Source organism: Empidonax traillii, unplaced genomic scaffold, assembly GCF_003031625.1.
Source record: "Empidonax traillii isolate 1590-97213 ecotype Southwest subspecies unplaced genomic scaffold, ASM303162v1 scaffold311:size671644, whole genome shotgun sequence".
Taxonomy (NCBI): Eukaryota; Metazoa; Chordata; class Aves; order Passeriformes; family Tyrannidae; genus Empidonax; species Empidonax traillii.
The window spans coordinates 241,341-262,172 of NW_020955504.1; the positions used below are offsets into that span (position 1 = coordinate 241,341).

At 36.9% G+C, this 20,832-nt stretch overlaps 1 protein-coding gene across 1 annotated transcript in view; it reads left to right on the forward strand.

Annotated features, from left to right (window-relative positions):
* Positions 1-20,832, forward strand: part of PLEKHG1 (pleckstrin homology and RhoGEF domain containing G1) — a 133,451-nt gene that overhangs the window by 31,680 nt on the left and 80,939 nt on the right. Inside the window, exon 3 of the mRNA XM_027891171.1 lies at positions 7,416-7,490. Coding sequence (XP_027746972.1) covers positions 7,430-7,490 — 61 coding nt within the window. The 5' untranslated portion in view covers positions 7,416-7,429. The remainder of the gene's footprint in view (positions 1-7,415; positions 7,491-20,832) is intronic.

Below are 20,832 nucleotides of genomic sequence, written 5' to 3' on the forward strand. Positions count from 1 at the left end.
AGCAGCTAGTGCCACCTGCGGGAGCTCTGCTAGAACCAGTGGCTTTACATGTCAGAGATGCATCATCCTGGGAAAAAGCTGTCATGACTTCCCAGTGCCACAGAAGGAGGCGTTGGGTTGTTTTCTGTCAGCTCTCTGTGGCGAAGCTTGTTTATATGCAATGCAGGGTCGATCTTGAGCAAAGTATACAAGAGAACATGTATAATAACTGTTTTCAAATATACTCATTAACAGTTTATTATTACAGAAATAAAATAGCAGTGCCTAATTATAGTAAAGAAATTCCTACTGCACTGAAATAACTTGAGTTCAAAAGATGGCACTTCTGCTGAGCTGAGAAACTTCTGTGATCAGTACAGAGTTAATATGTATGTGCAGGAAATACATGCATTTCACCAATTAAACCTGACATCTTTCTGATTAGGCTTTGAGCTTATTCTTCACAAGGGTATTCTGGGAGTGTCAAAGTTTTCATCCCTCTTCTTCCTTCCAGAAGACTCCATGGCGAAGGTTTCCTTTATCACGAGACATAGTAGCAGCATATGCAAAGTAAGGAGCCCTGCAATGTGGTTGGACACTGACCAAACATTGAGAATGGCTCATCTTTTCAAGAAGTTCATTCTGTACAAAATTTGAAGGAGAAAATATTGTGTCGCATTCCCTCCCAGACCTCATATCCCGTGCTACTTTGTAAAAAATACGCTGTCTTGACTTGCAGGCTGAAATGTGGTGATTAGCTGCTGAACTTGATCTTTTAGTGGGTTTGGAAAACCATGACCAAAGTCTTGGAACAGCTCTGGGAATGGATTCAGAACTATTGGAGAGACTGGAGGAGGGAGAAGGCATATGCGTAGCAGTTAAACCACAAAGGAGCCAGACAGCTCATTCCTTATATTAGAACATCTGTGATGTTTTTCACATTCAAACATGGCGAATTACAGGAAACCAGAATGAAAGTGACAAAGGGATTCTGTGATTTAGTCTTTGCTTGCTGGCACAAAGTTATGTTTTTTGGATTGCAGCTGCAGTATGGATGATTAGCTTCAGAAACTAGACGGAGGATGCTGTAGATTTATGCTGTTTTGAAGAAGTGGGCAGGAGAGAGTGATAATAATATGACTTCCACCAATGGGCCAAATGTGCGAAGGAGGTTTTGCTCCTTTTCACCAATAGAGATCAGATGATCTTGTTTGGACCAGCTCATCTCTCGCTGCAGTTGTCTTAAATGCCACTGTTACTGCCTTTCTGTGGAAGAGAAAGTGAAAGGGTGTACTGCTTTGGGAAAATCAGCAAAATGAGTACCATATTACAGAAAAAAACCCCACAAACCCCAAACTACAGCTAAACTGGCTAAAACTGGAATCTTTTGGTATGCATTGGTGTGCAGGGGAAAAAAGACTGGAAGATTTTTGTGGGACTTTGAAAGAGAGGATTGTTGAAGGAGGAAGCTGTAACTCACATCCAGAGTGCTGCTGGAAGGGAATGCAAGGAGCCATTAGAATTCTGTGCAATTTTGAAGGAATAACTATTAACTTGAAATAACACTGGAATCTTAAACAAATACTGCCATGTTACTTAGAAAGGCTGAGGGGTGGTGGTGAATAGGAGCAGCGATGAGGTTTGATGGCATGTAGTGGTTTGTGTCCCTGTAATTTCTGTCCTTTCTGCCAATGTTATTTAGGGTTTCTTTCAGTGTCACTTTTTGGTTCATGTGAAAGAATTGTGTTAGTGTTAGCATATAAACTTGCTTTTATCATTTCTGTGACCTGGGATCAAAGCTATTCTCAGGAGGTTTAGAGAAGCAATGCGTCTGCTCCAGAAGGGATTTTATAGGCAAACAAATGGCAAAAACCAGATCAGGGACAGATGTCCTTATTGTCTAACAAAGATATATTCAGTATTTCATAGGCAGATGTCAAGTTCTGGTCGTGTTGATGTGTGTGTGAATTTTATCATAGCTATCCTTGGAGTCTGGAGTTCATCCTGCAACCTGAGACTTGAGTGCTGGTTTTGAGGTTCTGTGTGTTGTTTTGCATTCAGAAATGCAACATCCAATATCTTTCATCCAAGAAGGATAACTGTCTGGGCAGGCTGTCTCTGGGCATCTAATTGTCCTTATTAGTTTACAGAATATTTTGTGTCAAAAACCCTACTAATATGCATTTTCTACCCACCCCTCTTACACCTTTTTTTAATTGCAGAAGGAAGAACTCATCCAAATACCATTAAAAAATAAACCAGCAGATAGCTTTATTGTTAACAGCACAATATGTAGTGTGAAACTTTAGGACTTCAGTTGTTTAATGTGTATTTTCTGTATGTATATCACAGTAACTGTTTATTCTGTAAAAGGCTGCATTTAAAATTGTAATACAGTGTTTTAAGGGGACATCTATACTGATCATGAATAAAGTAGTCACCATAGAATCTTTATATTAAAGTTGGTTGTGCCTTTAAAAGATGGGGAAGAAATGCAGCGTCTCTCTAAGGCAGTGTATTTCAAAGGTTTTTGAAGAAATCCAACCAACTTTCTTAAATATGATCACTTCCAGCTTTTTGGAGCAGATGTAGACTAGGGGCCAGGGGTTTGACACACAGGAGAAGGTTCAGCTTAGATTTTGGTTAGTGACGATCATTGTTCAACATAAATACATAGTTGGATTCCATAGTTACAACTGCAAACAGTGCTGTGATGAACAATAGTTTCTTTCAAGATGCTTGATGCTTTTTTGAGAATACAGCAATAAATTGCTGAAAGAACAAGAATGGAACAGAAGTCTTCTCTCCAGTGAAAATTTATCCCTGAAATTTTAGAAGTGAAAATGGTTATACTTCAATTAATAATGATTTTTAATAATTGGAAACTCTTACTGGTGGTTGGTTGGTTGGTTTTGCTTGTGGTTTGTTTGTTTCAGCAGAGTACAGTTAATTTAAGAGACAAGGACTATATCTGTCTGTAAAATGCAAGTAATCCATATTTTTTGTAAGCGTGCTTTTTTTAAAGTATTCTTTAGACACTTGTGCCATAAATTTGAATGCTTTCCTTTAAAATCACCTATAGGATGCTATTGGTTTAGATGCTGTATTTGAAAGGTCTTTTTTTTTTTAAAGCTGATTTGCAATTTTTAGCAGCTCAAGATTTGAAAGGCAAATCAATCTACTGGAAGGAATGACAAATTTCTTGAAGTAAGACCTCCCAGTATGCCTGTTTGGGTGGCCCTAGCTGATTATGGCCTGTGAAAATGCGTAGTCATACATCTGAATGTTTTTGGTTGCTGTTAAGGAGTTTTGCTTAATTGAGAAATGTAAACAGTATGGCTGTGTTTATTCATAAATTATGAATGCATATGTATTTCCAGTTCTCTTGCTAGGATGTTCTGTGAAAAAGTTCTTGGACTAAGCAGTAGGCAGCAGCTTTGACTGGTGAATTCAGAAATATGAAGTATGCCATGAAGAATGCTGTAATAGCTGAGCCTGAGATTCAGGGACAATTGAAGCTATATCAATAATTATATTGCAAGAGTATTTGGACTGGTCTAACAGGAATGTTTTTATAATGTCTTTCTCGCATTGGTCTTTTTAGCCATCAGCACGCTTGTAGCAAGCGTGGGTAGATCCCTTCTCAAATCTTCGTTCGCGAAGCCTAGCCATGATGATGATAAGGTATTCTATATGACTGATCTTGTAATTATTGCAAACTTTTGGACACTACTATGAATAAGATTGTCTGAGTAAGTGGAAATTATTTGTATAGAAAGTGAGCATTTTTACATTTACTGGCAAGCTTATACCCCAAAAGCTGCTTCTCTGCTGGATTTTGTAGGAGTCCTGCTTGGCCTTACTGAAGAGACAGATTTACTTTCCTACTCTGATGTATTTTTCAGAGATTTCCTTCCTAGATTAGAAGGAGGAACTTTATTTATAAATAAAGGAATGCTAAATGTTGACTTCTGGCTTTTGAGTAATTCAAAACTCGATGTGTTACAGAAAATAGGAACAGAGTTTTCGATTTCCTTTTTTAAAAAAGTTGTTTAGTATATTCTGCAATTTCTAGCAACAGTGTGGAACTGGTTTGCATTAATGAGATAGAAGGGGGGAAAGCATAGCATGCTTTTTAGATTTTAAAATGTATGGATATCTGTGCTTTTTAAAGAAGTCATAAAACACTGTTCTGTGCCACATTACTGGACTTCAGTTTTTAGGTGTCATTTTTTTAATTGACAACGATATGGGAAAATATTGAAGACTCAATTTTGCATCTGGTTGAACTATTCTGGTACTACTAATCTCCTATGTGATTTAGAAAACAGCCACAAATTTCAGACTGTTTCATTACTGAAAACCATTACAGACAGTGACAAGAATATTTGGAAAAATTTCATCATGGAAAGGGTTGTCAAGCACTGGAACAAGCTGCCCAGGGAAAAGGTGGAGTCACCTCACCTGGAGGTATTTAAAAGACATGTAGATGTGGCATTTAAGGACATGGTTTAGTGGTGGGGTTGACAGTGTGGGGTTATCAGCTGGACTCAGTGATCTTAGAGGCCTTTTGCAACCTAAACAATTCTATGATTCTAAGAGTTTCTAGGCAGTGTTCTAAGATGCAATTTACCAGGCACAGAGGCTGACTTTCTTCAACTTGTTGCAATTATGTTAAGCTTCCCTTGCTATCACTTATTGAAATGCAGAGCTGCTGAATTAGGTAGAAAACCATTAGTGGCACAGTAGTATTTAAAATTGCCATGGATTATCCAAATGAGCTCTTGAAACAGAGTTGTTGTAGTTGTGGCAGGTCTGAACCTGTTCAATAAATACCTTGGTTCATGTGCAGTAATGGAATGATCCAGCTTTCAAGTTACTATTCCATTATTAAAAATGCCAAGGGGGTCATTCAATGCCCATTTGAATCTCCCTTGTTTTTGTGCTGGGAATGATAGATCATGTTCCATAGAGAGGGATGAAGACTCCATTGACTGTTGGTGTGTGTCTTACTTGTAGTAGTAATGCTTTATTGGTACTGAGTTTTGATAATACAAAATCAAGGCTACTGTTTCCTTAGAAAGTCAAGTAGAAAATGTTGTCCTACCTTAGACAAGGAAAAATTTGACTTACATAAATAAAAATCAGGGTAGAGGAGGCAAGAAAAAAGTTGGGGTTTTTTTTGTGCTTATATTAGTACCTCTAAAATGTCAGTAAAGAAGCTCCAAATTATTTCTGAGACTACTGTTTTTTGTCATTATCTTGTCAGGGAGTAACTCCTTGAACATATTCATGGTAAAGTTTACTTATATATTTATTTCCATTCTACACAATTCAAACCAACCAAAACCTGAAAGAAAAAATGCGGATATCCATGTTTTTCCGTTTTAAACCTGTAGTTCCCTGAATAAATGATATTAAATGATTTATTTAGAATTTAAAATTCACAAAAACATTTTCTTGGATTTTGAAATTAATCACATAAAATATAGTAAATATAGTATTTATTGATGTAATTTTTTTGTTCAAATGCATTGTGTCATTAACTAGTTTCTATTAACTCCCCTAGTAAAGCAATGGATAACTGGAATTTTATATATAAACTGGTGCAATGTTCAAGACAGTGAACAGTGGTGCATCACTGAATGCAAAGGCTTAGAAAGGAGCTTGCCAAGTTTTAGAATTAATTGGTGAATTTATTCTAGCCAACTGTTTTGTGATGATAAGCATAGATAATTAAATTTGAGTAATCTGTTTGAAGAGCAAATTTATTTTTTAGTTGTCTTCTGAACAATGAGTTCTGTTTTACACAAGATTTATAAAGGGCTTAGGAGACTACTGGGTGTTTATAATTGTTTAAAACCTTCATTGTGGGCACACTTGTTTGTTGAGTTTGTGACACTGTCCAGCTGTGGCTTATGAACTCATAAACTCAGACCTTCAGGTGGATAAGCATTATCACTATTAATTTTAGGGAGTTCATGAACTAGACAAACATCTTCTTTATCTTAAGTGTGTGTATTGTTGTGTGTATAAAACATGTGTGTTAAGGACAAAGTAATTCCTAAGTAAGACCTGGTGGAATTTTGTCTTGAGTAGAGATTAATTGGCTGATTTAGAAGATCATATGTAGTTGAGTTTCCATCAGCTAAATAGGAATTAATTTCTACCCTAAGATGTGCTAGTGGATTCTAGCTTCATGTGTCTAATTAAGTTTCTAAGTATTTTATGTAGATTGAATTAAATATGATACATATACCAGCCCTGGATAACACACCCAAAATACTATTTTGTGACTTAAATTGCTTAAGAAATCTTAGGTATTTTGTATGGATTGGTTTTAATGTAAACGCAAGTCTTTTATTGGATACTAGGGCAGAAACATTTTCATTTCATGTGTGGTGATAGGATTCAAAACAAGCCATATGGATTTGAAAGCAAAATAATTTGAGAGGGGAAAAGAAGGCCATTTATTGGACTTCAGTCTTAGTTCTGCTGCAGGGTGATCCAGGGAGGTCTCCCTTAACTCTGGATCTGCTGGTTGTCTGAAATCTTCATGCCAAATCTGCTCTTTGCCTCTGCATTGTTAGAAACTAGATGATTGAATTACTTTATTAGGAATTAAGGGTGTATTGCTAATACTACCAGTGCTGTATACTGCTGTACATAGCACTGAGCTAGGTGAATTGTCAGCTGAGGTGAAGTCCCTGCCCCACTTGGCACACAGTCTCCTTTGGGTAGAGAATTCTCCTCTTTCTAATTTGTCTTTTCCTTGTGCATCCTATCTGATTTGAGGCTTTTTTAATGTAAAATTGAATGTCAGTCTACTGATGATGGGAAAATATTCAAAGGTGCTAAAAAGGAGGATACAAAATCCTAGTCAGTATGTGGTAGCCACACTTTGACCATCAGCCAGTACCACAGAGGGTACATAACACTGCTGTAAGAGGAGACGGGCTCACTGCCTTCCTGAGAAGCCTTTTCTTCTCTGCCCGTTGCTGTGATGGAGGAAACATTGCTGCTCTACAATGTAGTAAAGCCTTCAGTTAATAGGATTTTCTGTTTAATGCAGGCTGATGTGACTCTTCCACATGGTCACTCTCTTGTTAACTTCAGCAGTATGTGAGTGTAAGCAGCTCTTCCATCCCAGTTCATAGACCTCTCCTTAGAAATAAACTAAGGGGGGGAAAAAACATACAAAATCAAAGACAGAAGTTCTGCAGATGTAATTAGGGTCCTTTTGTGCCTCCCACCTGGCAGTACATCCAGGTAAGTGTCTACTGAATGGTATTGCAGTTAACCCCTAGTGAGTTTTACCTCTTGATATATCTTACATACGAATACAGAAATGCTGAAAGCTGAAAATCCATGCTTCACAGGGACCATGAGCATACTGGCTTTGATGGAGAATGCTTTTTTTGCTTTGTGTCCATTAGGTTTTACAAAGCCTATGTCTGAAGAGATGCCAGATAAAACACCAGGTGGTACAGAGCCTGTGCCCAGAAGTGAAGGTTAGTAGTTTTCTTCTATTTTTTGACTATTGAAAAAAAAAGAAACACTGTGATTTTGTGAAGAATTTTTCAAGTCAAAAAGTGAGTTTCTCTTACTGGCCTTCAATTTAAGGAAGAGCTCAATTAGTTTTATATGTGCATGTTTATCTAAATAGCAGGAAATTTTCACTTATTTTTTATTGTTTTAACCTCTCCACCCCTCTCTAGCCCATCATGCATGATATTACTGAAATATATATTGAGGGGGGAGGGCCAGTGGACTGATAGGATTTCAGCATTGAAGATGTTTTGTCCCATTTTGATAGAGATCTTGTTGAGTGAGGCCAGTTTTTCATACAGAATACTTGAGTCTCACAGAACCCAAGCTAACATTTAAGATGTGGGATCATAGAATCATAGAATTAACTGGGTTGGAAGAGACCTCCAAGATCATCAAGTCCAACCCTTGATCCAACCCCACTGTGATAATGTTACTCAGTTCCATATCCAGCCTCATCTTAAAAACCTCCAGGGACAGTGAATCCACCACCTCTCTGGGTAGGCCATTCCAATGCCTGATCAGTCTTTCTGTAAAGATCGTCTTTCTAAATGATGAGTGAGTGATTCAAGGAGGAATTGACAATGCATGATTTTCACTAAAATCAGTGGTGAAATGCTCAGTCCAATTACTTTTTTTTCTCAAAGTCCATTAACTTTAAATTCCCATATCTGAATGTTTGGTACTTGGTTTCAGGAAAATTTATTCTTTAAAAAAAATTGTAACCCTGCTAGTTTGAGTTCTTTCTCAGAATCACTGCTGGATGTGTCATTAAAATATTTTATAGAAATTTGCTATTTAGTGTGAAAGTTGTGAGGTGTTTCTGACAGTATTGTGTCAAAACTTATAGTAGCTCTTGTATACCCTTACTTTCTAGATCATTGCTGTCCTCACACAAGGGCTGTATTAATTCAAGTGTGTCTTTTAGTTAGACTAAAGCTTACAGCTGAGGCTGGTTTATTCTATGCCTCAAGACAGACATCTCAAAACTTAGTTTTAAATATTTTTGTGTCCTTTAAGACTCCATTTTGACATTTGAAAGGCCTGGAAGAGCATACTCCAATAATAACTTCAAGAAGTGCATCAATAACAGCAGAAAAAGGCATTTCTCTTCACATGAAGGATATTAAGTTATGCTTATCTGCAGAAGGTTTTTTTTTAATTTGCTGTAAAGTTTAGCACATGTTACTAGGAGAACTCTCAACACAAGAGGAGAAGCAATTACATCTAGTCTTTCAAAGACCAAACTCTCTCTGATTCTCATGTTGTGTGTCACACTTATAAATAAATACAGTGCTAAAAGCACTGTGAAGAGTCTGGTTAGAACAAAAGCCTACAATAAAATATAGCTAACTATAATGATAAGATTATTCTGAGTCTTCATTTTCAAATTACAGTTATCATCATATTCTTTTATGATAAGAGCTCATGAAGTTATTCCAGCAACTTGTATAAAATATGCTTGCTTAGTTGGTTAGAGCATCGTGCCAATAATGCCAAGGTCGTGGACTCGATCCCCGTATGGGCCATCCACTTATGAGTTGGACTCTATGATCCTTGTGGGTCCCTTCCACCTTAGAGTATTCTCCGTGATTTGGTGTGTTTTAGCAAATACAGTGTTTAGTAAAACAAAACTTAGTTTAATCTGGATGCTTTGTTCTTAATTGGTCTTTTGAAACTAATATTTAGATGTTAAAAAAAGGTGAAATAATGAATAAAAATGAATCTTCACTGAAAGACCTATTCTTATGTCTTGATAAAAATGCTGTGCTATAAATAAAACATACTAGTGTCTTCTAATGATACTAAATCATTGATGCTGGAAGTTAAAATTTTGAGAGTTTTTGCTGTTTTATTGTCATGAATACTTTCAAAGCTGTTATGATAACATTTACTGAAAAACATTGTCAGACATATATGCCACTGGCTGCTCTAGCAGAGACTTAAAAGATAAACTTCTATAGTTAGTCTTTGATCATATATATCTCTATTTACTTAGCATTTATACAGTTAACTAGTATGTAGAAATGTTTCCCTGGTATGACTGAGTCAGAATTGAGAAGTGGGTGTTTAATTTCTCATGTTTAAAATATCACTTCTCCTTACGTGCATAAATGTTTATGTGAACTTCTGTAATTATTTCCAGGCATCTTATCTTCTTATTACTATTTGGGTTTTTTCCAAAGAAATATTCTTGCAATCATTTGTTAAAAGAAAAGAAAAAGGTGTATTTGTTGTTACAAATTTCTAACAATTAACCTTGTATGTTTATCAGGGTCAAGTTGGGTTGAGCAAAGTTTTGGCAAGTAACTGATTATCTGGAAACTTTTAAAAAGTCGGTGTTTCTTTAACCTATCAGTGCCCCTCCCTGCCCCTCACCCACTGACCCACTGCTCCATATACTCCAGTTAAACCATGAAGCACACAGAAGCAGACAATTGAGAAAGGAGTTTCCTGTAATTAAGTTACTGTAACTTAGTCCTTGACTGGAGGGTCCCCAGTGGGTGGGCAGACTATTTGCTTTTCTACCACTGCTTCTGTCAAACCTTTTAGAGTCAACAGTTACATTTATAAATGTCACTGCTTGCTTTATGTTATCAGGAGGAAAAAAAAAGGGATCTGGAGATTCTGTTGTTCCAAAAATGGAAGTGCGTGCATATCATACAGGGAAAAATATTTTTCGAGAAGCTTGTGTAGCTATCAAGGAGTGGCAGACAAACAAATTGAAACAAAAAACTCCTACCATGATCCACGTATAACTATTTCTTAACTGGTTTCCTTCGGCAAAGCTATTATATTCTATTTACAATGGATGCATTTAGAACAATGTACTATGTCAATACCAGGAAGTGGACTGAGTGTATTTCTGTTTTAGCTTGCAAAGGAATTAGCATTTGTTCTGCTTGTGTTTGCTGAAAAGCCACTCTTAAATTTCTAGTATGGTTAACTGTTGGAAATTAAGCTGGGACAGGAGTACCCCACCCACTGCACAAATTCCTCCTCTCACTTACAGAGAGGCTGCGGTGGTTCACAGTGGCTGGTCATGGTGGTATCTGGAGCTGGCCAATTACTCATTTGCAAAAATTTAGGGGAATGATCATAGATTTTTTTTTTCATTACAAATTATCTTATAGGATTAAACCAAAATTTTTTATAGCTTAACAAAATTTTGATTCTGAATATTTTTCATAAAACACAAGTTTTATGAAGTTTGAAGAACAAGTCATCTCATGGATAGCTGATTTTTTTTTGTCATGATATCTTTGAACAGCTGTTCATAACATAACTAAGCTTGCTTCAAAGGAACCAGATGAGGTCTGCCTTAGTATCCATTTGTAAGACTCCCAGACTCAAAGTTTTCGGAATATGAGTCAAGTGCTACCTTAGCAGTAGCTTTGTGCAAAACACTAAGATATATAGATGTCGGAACCTTTAATAGGTTTCTCCAGTCAACTACTTGTTTTTCTGTACCTTAAAAGTAGGTATAGTTGAAGAAGATGTGAGGAAGTTAAATTCCCACAAACTCTTCTTCCTTTCCCTCTTCCCACACCACCTTTTTTAATTAAGCAAGAGCCATGACTTCCCACAGCTGGATCCTCTCTTACTGACTTCGTGGTTCACACTTGCATCCTGAAGGAAACAAATGTAACACCTGGACTTTATAAACAGCCACTGACAAATCCCTGTGGACAACAAGCTTATGTCATTGTAAAATATCCTCTAGTAACAAGCGGTGGTTTTCCTTGCATTGTGTACCGATGGCACTAGTGGGAGCCTACCAGCTGCTTCTGTTGCTGTTCGTGATAAGAATAATTCCGTTTTGTAACTCCTCTGACTTACGTTTGTGTGCTATTTCTGCTGTAATACGTAACACTGCACAGGAAAAACATGCAAGCACAGCCCAATGGATTGCACACTTCAAATGCAGTGAAGAAAAAAGCATCCAACTTTTGCTAAGGCTGATTCTTTCATGACAGGAGTGCAAAGGTTTGGTCATTTAGGTTAGTAAATGCTGTATGCTGCCTTTTGCCCAGTGCTGTGTGGGCTTTCAGTGTGTCATGTTTATGGAGAAAGTTGTTATGCTTTATTACTACACACCTTTTAAAGAAACACACAAGCAGATGGGAAAATGAAGCATCTCATCTAAAGCCTTTTCAAATCTTGTGTGCATGTGAAGGCATAGACAGCTATAGTAATAGTACAGTCTTAGCCTTAATGCTACATCACTGGGCTGAGATGGACATAAAAACATCTGTGTGCTGACACTAGATGGGTGAGGTGGAACATAAAAGGTCTTGGCTATTTATGCAGAAAGTGGTGGGTGTTGTAGACTTCCCTGCCAAAGGATATTGTGAAAGTAAAAATCACATGAGGTGAGGGGGAGACTAGAGAAGACAGTTTCAAATAAATGAGCCACTGTGAACCAAGGAACTACCTTTAGCTGAAAATGGTTGAAAGCTAAAAGAATGCTGGGGAAAAAGTAGTACATGCTTCTTATATTCTCACTGTCCCCAGTAATATAATCTTCCTGTGCCAGGTTCTTATTCTTTAGTTACTATTCATAGCCTCATTTTGCAGCAGCTTTTAATCCCCCCCAAAATCATATCTTGATGAAGGAGAAAATGACTATATAAAGACAATATCTGAAATTCTTAACCCTAGTGTTTATAAAAGGACATGATGAAGCCAAAGCAGATTTGGAATCTGATTGGAAATGGGAGAAATGCAAAGTGGAAGGGTGATGAAACTGGATATTCTGTGTCTGAGTCCTCACTAAATTGTTAGCCTCCCTCTGTACACCGTGAGATGGTGGCACATCTTCCTTTGAAAAACTGGTTGTAGACTCTTGTCATAATACAAGATGATTCCTGTTATAACTCTCTTGAAATATGGGCTAGATCCAGTCCGCTGAAGTTGAGTACTAGCAACAGCCAAATTGCTTTGCTGCAACCAGACTGTTTGCAGCCCATGTGCTGTGCAGCACAGCTCATATTCTCTGATAGTGCATGATACATTTAACCACTACGTTGAGTTAACTGACTATTTTCCTGAAGGCATTTTGGTGAATTGCCTTAGTCGCTGAGCCGTGCTCGTTGGGTCCCACTTTCTTTCTCAGTTGCCAACAGGCTGTAAACTGGATGGGCTTCTAAAGTTCCTCAGCTCAATGAAGAGGAGAAGGAGGTGGTGGCTCTCTTGATCTAGGGCAGTGAAGGGTGGTGAAAGATAGACTGTTCTGGACACTATGAAATTTTTGAGTACATTAAGGCCTCGTCCTCATCAGAAGTGAAGATGCAGTTGCTGTAATGTAATGGTGGTTAAGTCACTGATTACAAGGGTTGGGCTATTAACAAGTGGAATAACCTGTTCTTCAAATGCCAAGCACGTGCCCTGGTGTCCTGGCTGGCTGGTATCCTGCCAAAGATCAGTGTTTCAGTCATCAGGGAGTTATAGAGAGCTTATGTGGCCTGAACTGCTTAAACTTGAGGTTTGGAAAACTCTGGAGGGTTTAATTTATATTGGTGACCCCATTTTTAAAGAATTACTTTTGCTTTTTGTTTCAATGGTAACTAATTCTTAGTTCTCAAGCAATTAAGAAGTGTAGCACTTGAGTTTGATGTCTTTTTTGCTCTTGTATCAATAAATTGTACATGATATAAAATTATGTGTATCATGTTTTATAAATAATGTGTACATATTAAAAAACTAATTACGAGTAGTGAAAAGTAAGGAGACTAAATGTGTCTTGCATGAAGTAATGAAGTAATCAAATGTGCTTGTATCTTGATTAAAACCAGCTAGTTTCTTTAAAGCCCTTCTGAGCCCTAATAGTCTTTTAATTTATTTCTAAATTGATGCTTGAAAATGAGAGAAATCTAAAACAATTCAAACATTCCTGGAGGAAAAAAGGTTCCTTTGTAAGAAAAGAAATAAGTGGTATACTAATTTGCTGTATATTCTATTGTAAAAATTCCTCTCGGTTGTATGCTATTTAAAACTAGTTGAAGATGGCCATCTCTGAATTGTAAGCTTCTGAAAAACTTATTTATATTTAAGCTGAAAACTGTAATTTGAGCATCAGCCTGAGGTTGCTTATCCAGAGCTTGTTTATCCCAAGGTAAATATCTCCAGTGGAATTTTTAGCTATATGATTCTCAACTTTATCATTGAACATAAGAAGCAACCCCACCTCGAAATTGCTCCACAGTCTGAAAGTAAAACACAGCAGGGCCATAAATGTGTTCCCAGTGTCTGCCTTTCTGACTGGAAAGTAAATTTTAGTGGTCTGTTTGCATTGCTCAGAATTGGCTGTGGAGGCAGAGGGCAGATGAGAAGGGCCCCAGCAATGCAATCTGCATGGAAAAGGCAGGGAGCACCCAGGCCCCTCTCTCCTTCCCTGCTCCTGCATTTGAAGAGCCTTCTTCCAATGATGGCTCACCCTTAGTGTTCTTCGGTGGCATTGGAGGAGAGAAGATTCCCCTTTGTGGTTGGTGTCCATCAGGAATGATAAACGGTGTCTAATTATTGAACTTATGAATTATTTTGATCTTAGCTGTATATAAAAATACTTGAAAGAAAATGATTGATTGACTGCTCCTTCATAAATGTGTGTTGTTGTTTTTTTTTTTTTATAAATTGTTTTTGTGTCATGCTTACCATCTGTCTTGATTGCCATCTCAGAAATGTGCTGCTGATCCTAAAAAAGCAGTGCAGGTTTAAATTCTCTATGTCCGTTTGAGAACCATAACAGTTCTTGAAGAAGGCCCCAAACAGAGGCTACACTTTGTAATACTGCAGTCTTAGTTGTGTGTGGTCCGGAGGGAAAATATAAAAGTACTATTTTGTGATTACAAATGTTAGCAGTGTACTTTGCATCTGCTCTTTCTAGGTTGGGAATAATAACCATCACTTCTCTTGAGATTTTTTTTATGGCAAGACACTGTCACCAAACAGAACAATTATTGTTCTTAAAGTGACGATGATGTGTTAAATTGCTGTTTCAAAATACTTAGAACAGCCTAAAAAGACACAATTATAATGAGAATCATTATAGGAATGATGCTTTAAAGTCATATCTTTTGTCAGTTTGGGTTTGGGAGGTAGGTTTTTTGTTGTTTTGATGTGGGTTTTTTGCTAACATATATTTCATGTTGCTGTATGTGCTGCAACTGCAGCATTAGTATACAGAAAATGAGCAATAGTAACAGTTAATCTTTCTGTCAGTGTTAATACAGGATTTTACTTGCATTAATAGGGTGTAAAATACATTGGAATACTGTAAAGTCAGCAGTTTCTTAATGTAAATCAGCTTTTATCCCAACAACTGTGCTTTTCCTCCCTTTTGAAATTTCCTCTGCCAAGTCTGTTTTCAGATTCATTGATTTCACCTTTTTCCCCAGCCATATTTTTTCCAAAGCAACTTTAGGACATCGAAGAATAAGAGGCAAAAACTTGCTACCAGCTAAAGTGAACTGCAACTCTTAAAATAAATGATATTGTCAAGGTTACGTTCTTTCATCTTGGGCTAACAACATCCTTAAAACCAAGAGATCCAAAGTAGTAAAAATAAAGACACAAAGTCGTTTCGCCCTTTGAGTTGCAGCAGCACAGGTACCTCCCAGTTATTTACCACTTGATTCTGAAGAAATTTGATAGGTGCTATATAGTTAGCAAATGTAAGCCTGCTAATAGTAAGTGTGATCATTTTTTTGTTGTTTAGTTACCCAATTATATGTCTAGCAGTAATTTAAAACTATGCCACTAGCATCAGAAGTGGTCGGAGAGGCCTTGATGTATCCTCAATTTAAATTTGAGAGATTAATAAATATAAAGGAAAGCTTATTTGTTAGGTTTTGCTTTTTTAATTGGCTCCCTGTGGTTTTATTTAGCCTAAAAAAGGGGCAAAATGCTTCTTGCTGTTAACCAGATGGGGAGGTAGCTTTGATGTTTTATGAGTGATAAAAAATTAATAGAAACTTTTTACATGTTTTGGAGCAATATGTCAAACTCCTAAAGTCAGCTTCTTGAAGAGTCAGCAAGCTGAGGGGAGCAGGAAGGGAAGGAAAAATGGGAGGTTGTGTCCATTAGTGATGCAGGCAAAAGACCCTTGGAGAGGTTGGATTTAGCATACAGGAGACTTTTATTTCAATTAAAGCCACGTTAGGTTCTGGTTATCTCTTTGGTCAGAACATGCTGTAAACCCAATTATGCAGTTCAAGGCATTAAAAGTTAACAATAATTTAAAAAAAGTAGCTGTTCTTGGTTGTGGGTTTTGTGAAGTAGGTCTTAATATTAATTCCATTACACACATCTTGGCAGTGGTTTCCACAACATATATTTTGTCAAATAATTAAAAGGGGACTCAACTTCCAGGTGCAATAAACAATTTTTACCTGTAGGCACACAATGTAGTCTGTCCTTCAAATGCTGAAAGGACTGAAAAACTGTTTAAGGTGATAGGAGTTTTATTATAACCTGATTCCTAGCAAATCTGTACTTTCATGGTTCAGGAAAGTCAGGCAATCCAAATTATTTGGGTTCTGTTATGTCTAGTTTCTGTCGAGATAGTTACAAGCCACATGCTTCCTCTCAGTGTCTGTTTGTTAAGAAGGGTGGTTATCAGTTTATATATTTGTACTTTTCACTGTATAAAAATTTCATGCTCATGGTTAAATCTTATCTCATGAAAGGGTATATCTTTCGCTATGGAAAGTAATATTTGAAGAATCAAGTCATGTATGAGGCTAATTGTTATGGAATTTTGCCTGATGTCTGGCCAGGAGATCGTTTTGTCTGGTCATGTCCGTGTTTCTAAAGATGGGATGTCCTGTCTTGAATGCTTTTTTTCCTATACAAATGCAGTTCATGGGCAAAAGGAAATCCTTTAGATTGATTTCCTATGACTCTCCCAGAAAGAAAATGGCTGCATTCAAGGTTTGACCCCAATTTTGATCCCTACCCAGGAGAGTCTTGGTATTAGATCCCAGCCCTGAGAGCACTATAGTCACCAAAATAAAACACAGAGACAGCCTTCTTCAGACTGTAAATATGATATGTATAAATGGATTTTTTTTCTCTCATTTCTTCAGTGTTTTGGGTTTTGGTTTTTTGTTGTTTGGTTTTTTATTTGTTTTTGTTTTTGTTTTTCTTGTTGTTTTTTAATTTTGTTGTTGTTGTTGTTTTCCCCCCAACTGAGTAGTAATAAAATACTTTTATTTAATGACTGTCAAAAGTTTTGGAAACTCACAGGCTTTCCATTTCCAGAGAAGTGGCAGTATTATCTAGAGGCACTGGTCTGTTATAGCCTTTGGCACTCAAATAGGAAATTGAAGGAGCCACAAAGTTGCCCTCCTCAACCTGACCACACAAATGTTTTGTGACCTGCTAAAGCAAGCAGAGTATTTAAAGACTTGTTCCATTGACAGCTGCTAGCTAGAAAATCCTTCCATGTGACATAAAGAAGAGTTTCTTGAGTGTGAATCATGAACTAGTTGGTCATTTCTCTCCTCAGAAATATTGTTGAAGCATGTCCTAATTTTATTTTAAGTCCACATTCATTATTAAACCTAATGGATTAGTTCTGCTGCTTGCCATCCCCTCTCATTTCCACCTCTTGAAAGAAAAAACACACAAACACACACCTGCATCTTCTTATGTACCTGACTCCACTTCTTGAGACTTTGGTGTTAACAGAGCACTGCACTACAAGCATGGGAGGAGGTGGGTTCTTGAAATTATGCAGCAGTCAGTGGGTTCAAGAAGTTTTATGCTGGAGTTGTGTTGCAGGACTGAGGTTTTAGGTTTCATCTTGAAATGGTAATTTTGGGATCTACAAATAGAATCATTCGACTTATTGTATATTTCTTGTCAATGTTGTGCGTTTGATGAATTGCTCAGAAATACTTTAAGTGTTTCACAGGAGAAATGCTGAAGGGAAATAATGCCTGTGTTTCATATGGTGAAGAATGTTTTTGAGAACCTGAGTCTTTGTGTTTATCACAGTTCTTCATCTCTTATTTTAAGATCTAACTACAACTTGGGTAGCAGGGACTGATGGCTTTTGAACAGGTCTTATGTTTATGCCTAATGTTTTCTAACAATAGACTTTGTTGCACCTCAAGGGTGCCAGATTGCCAGTGTACTGGGAGTACTATTTTTTTAGCCAGCACTCAAGCTAAAGGGCTCATTATGATATGATAAGCTTCACTTGATTTGGAGAAGCAGCAATGGGAACTCACAGGGCTGTATGCTTCTGGGAAAACTACTTTGTACACTGCTTGCAGAAACTTGTATGTCAAGTCTAGCTTTCTCACTGAGAATCACTGATTCTAAATACAGCTATGTTTCTGCAATCTTTTATTGTGAATTAAACTTTTGTAAAATATATATATATATATGAATGCTGTGCATTTATCACAGACTATGACTTATTCATCATTTCAGGCCTGGCTGGAATCCACATTGTTAATACAGCAGCTCCAGTCCATTTTGCCACACGTGTTTCAGACAGATGGAGAAATGTGAATATGAATCAGATCATGCGCTTGGAGTAGTTTTGTGATGTAAATCCAACTGTCCCAGCATGTTCCTGTGCTTTGTGATACGCTGAGCTCTCCTGGCTTCCAGGGAGCAATGGTACAACCCTATCAGAACTGGCTTTGGCCCCAGCTGGGGCTGTGTGTGTGTAATCAGGGTGCAGGAGAGTGAGCCAAAACCACCAGAATTATCATGCATTTTTTAAGTGCTGAGCCCTCCTTTTTGTGAACAGCCCAAAGACAGTGGTTAAAACTTTGTTTGGATACCAGGTAAATTCGTTCTGCCTATGCTGTCCCCAGCTTGGTTGCTTTTGATTATTGCTTTGTTGTTTTGGGTTTTTTCCATTAGCCCTGCTGGGGAGAATCTGACTCAGCTTTTTAGGTTCTTTTGGTGTTTAAGAATGCACTGTTTTTAAATGAAAAAATATTTTTTGGTTTTTTTCGTTGTATTTTTCACTTCTTTGTGGATCTTGAGCCTGTATTTAGATTTTCACATATTCGGAAGATAGCTGGGCTATCTCAATAGCTGGCATCTGTAGATCATTTCCTTGAGAGGTAGGGAAATCAAAGTCTTGCTAAGAGTAAAAATCTGTGCACAAGCTTTTAAAATTCACAAATTTGTAATTCGTGAAATTACTGCTGTGACTGAAGTAAGTGCATGATACCCAAAACCATATTTGCACTTATCTTTGTGGGAAAATGTCACTGCATTGTTGTCACAATTGAATACAGACAAATATAAAATTGTCAGAGTTTATAGACATATTTACTTTACAGCTACTTTTATAAGTTACCCACACCCTTCTCTGCATGTGAATAAAAGAGCTGGAAAGGCCACACTGATAATGTCATACCAGGAAATTTTTAATGTAAAATACAGAGAACATGGGAAGGAGAAGGGAAGCTTGGGGAGCAGGACAAATGACACTGAAGATAACGTATGAAGGAAAAAAGCACTGCTTTTACATCTATGCCTTTTTTTTTTATTATTTATTTTGAGTTTAAAGATAAGAAACATTAGATAGATTGCCTTTGACATAAGCCAACAAACGTGTTTGTAAGCACTGATATACAGGGAGGCTTCTTAGTTCTATATTTGAGCCTTTATAATTCTTCTAAAATTGAATGTGTATTAAAAAATAGGAGGGGAAAAACAAATAGAAAACTAACAAAACAAACAAACAAACCCCCCAAAACCCCTAAATCTTGCAGAGCTGAAAATACTACCTGTTGACCAGACTAGATCCTGCTTAATCTTTTTCTTCCAAGTTAGACATTCTGGCAGGCTTCCTCAAGTCTGGATGCATTCAAGTACTGTACTTGGCTGACTTGTTACTTAGTAAAGATATTGGAAAATCCCAGTTCAAACATTTCAGCCTATACTTGTTTTACAATCTGTCAAGAAACACAATTAATTGGTATTTCACTTTATACATCCAATATAGTTTTTCTAACAGGACATATGTATTTGGAAGTACAATTTCCACTTAAATGTCAAGTTCTGCTACTATATATTTTATCTGAAAGACTTCATAGTTTTATAGAATATGTGCTCTCTCTACTCAACTATGATGTATAGTAACTTTTGGTAAGTCACTAACTTTTTTTCACCTTTTTTCAAATTAACAGCATCTTCCAAATCTTGGCTTTGAAGTGATTAATCTGGCTTTAATGTACAGTCTGTCCCTGCAGAGGTGACCTTCATTATCTTAACTTTGAGTTTATGAAGAACTGCAAAATCATTACATATGAGACTTTCTGTATTTGAGTGGCATTATTTGAATACCTTTGATACTTTTGTCCCTTGTATAAAGCTGAAATTTAAAATTATAAAAGTGAAACTAACCAAAACTATATGATTTTGACTGTATATGTTAATTGGTCTTTCTTCCAAGTCCAATACTGATTTCAGTTCCCACAGCAGTAATTCTTCTTATCAATAAAAGTATTACCTATTAGATTTGTGCATGAAGAAAAGTGGGGATTTTTGTTTTTAAATAAGTTCTGTCTTAGCTGAGGAAAAATTGTGAATTTCCTAACAGAAAGAATAATCACTAGATCTGCACCTGTTGGAGAGGTGTCTAGAAGTTTCTAAAACCTGGAAGTAACTGCATAAAGTGGTCTTCAGAAGCTGAATACCTGAATTGCAAAGGTTTTGCTTCTGATATATCATACTGTTTAGAAAGAGACTTAGTTTTTAAGGCAAGAATTTATATTGTAGATTCAACCCTGACAAAGAGATTTTTATCCCTAATTATGCCATCAGTTCAGTCCTGTTTCTAGACTGGACATGTCTGTGTGTTTAGCTTCCACTATTAAACTTTTGTTTGAAGAAATGCTTGTCACCCTCAGACAGGTACTTACTGACTGTTTAAATTGAACAGATTGAGCTTCTTTTGCTTGTTGGTATAATGTAGGGTTTCTTACAGTATGTTTCTCATGCCTTATTTTGCAATCTTCACAATTCTTGGGTGTTCTTTTTGAAAGGTAAGAGTTGGAGCTTGACTGTATTCAGATCCTGCACATCATCTTGTCTCAGAGTAGGCATTGTTTCCTTATTCCCACTTGATTAGGATGCTTAAGATTATTTGTAAACAGGGGAAAACTGGCCTCCCAAGCATTTAGAATTAAACTGCACAGGCAGAAACTTGATGAGATGAAATAATTGCTGTGTTCCTAAAAGAACTTGAAAGAGTTTTAAGAAAGGTACTGTCTCATTAGCAGGCTACAGAGTGTTAAACTTAGGGACACAAATAAGCCAAAAGTTGATTTT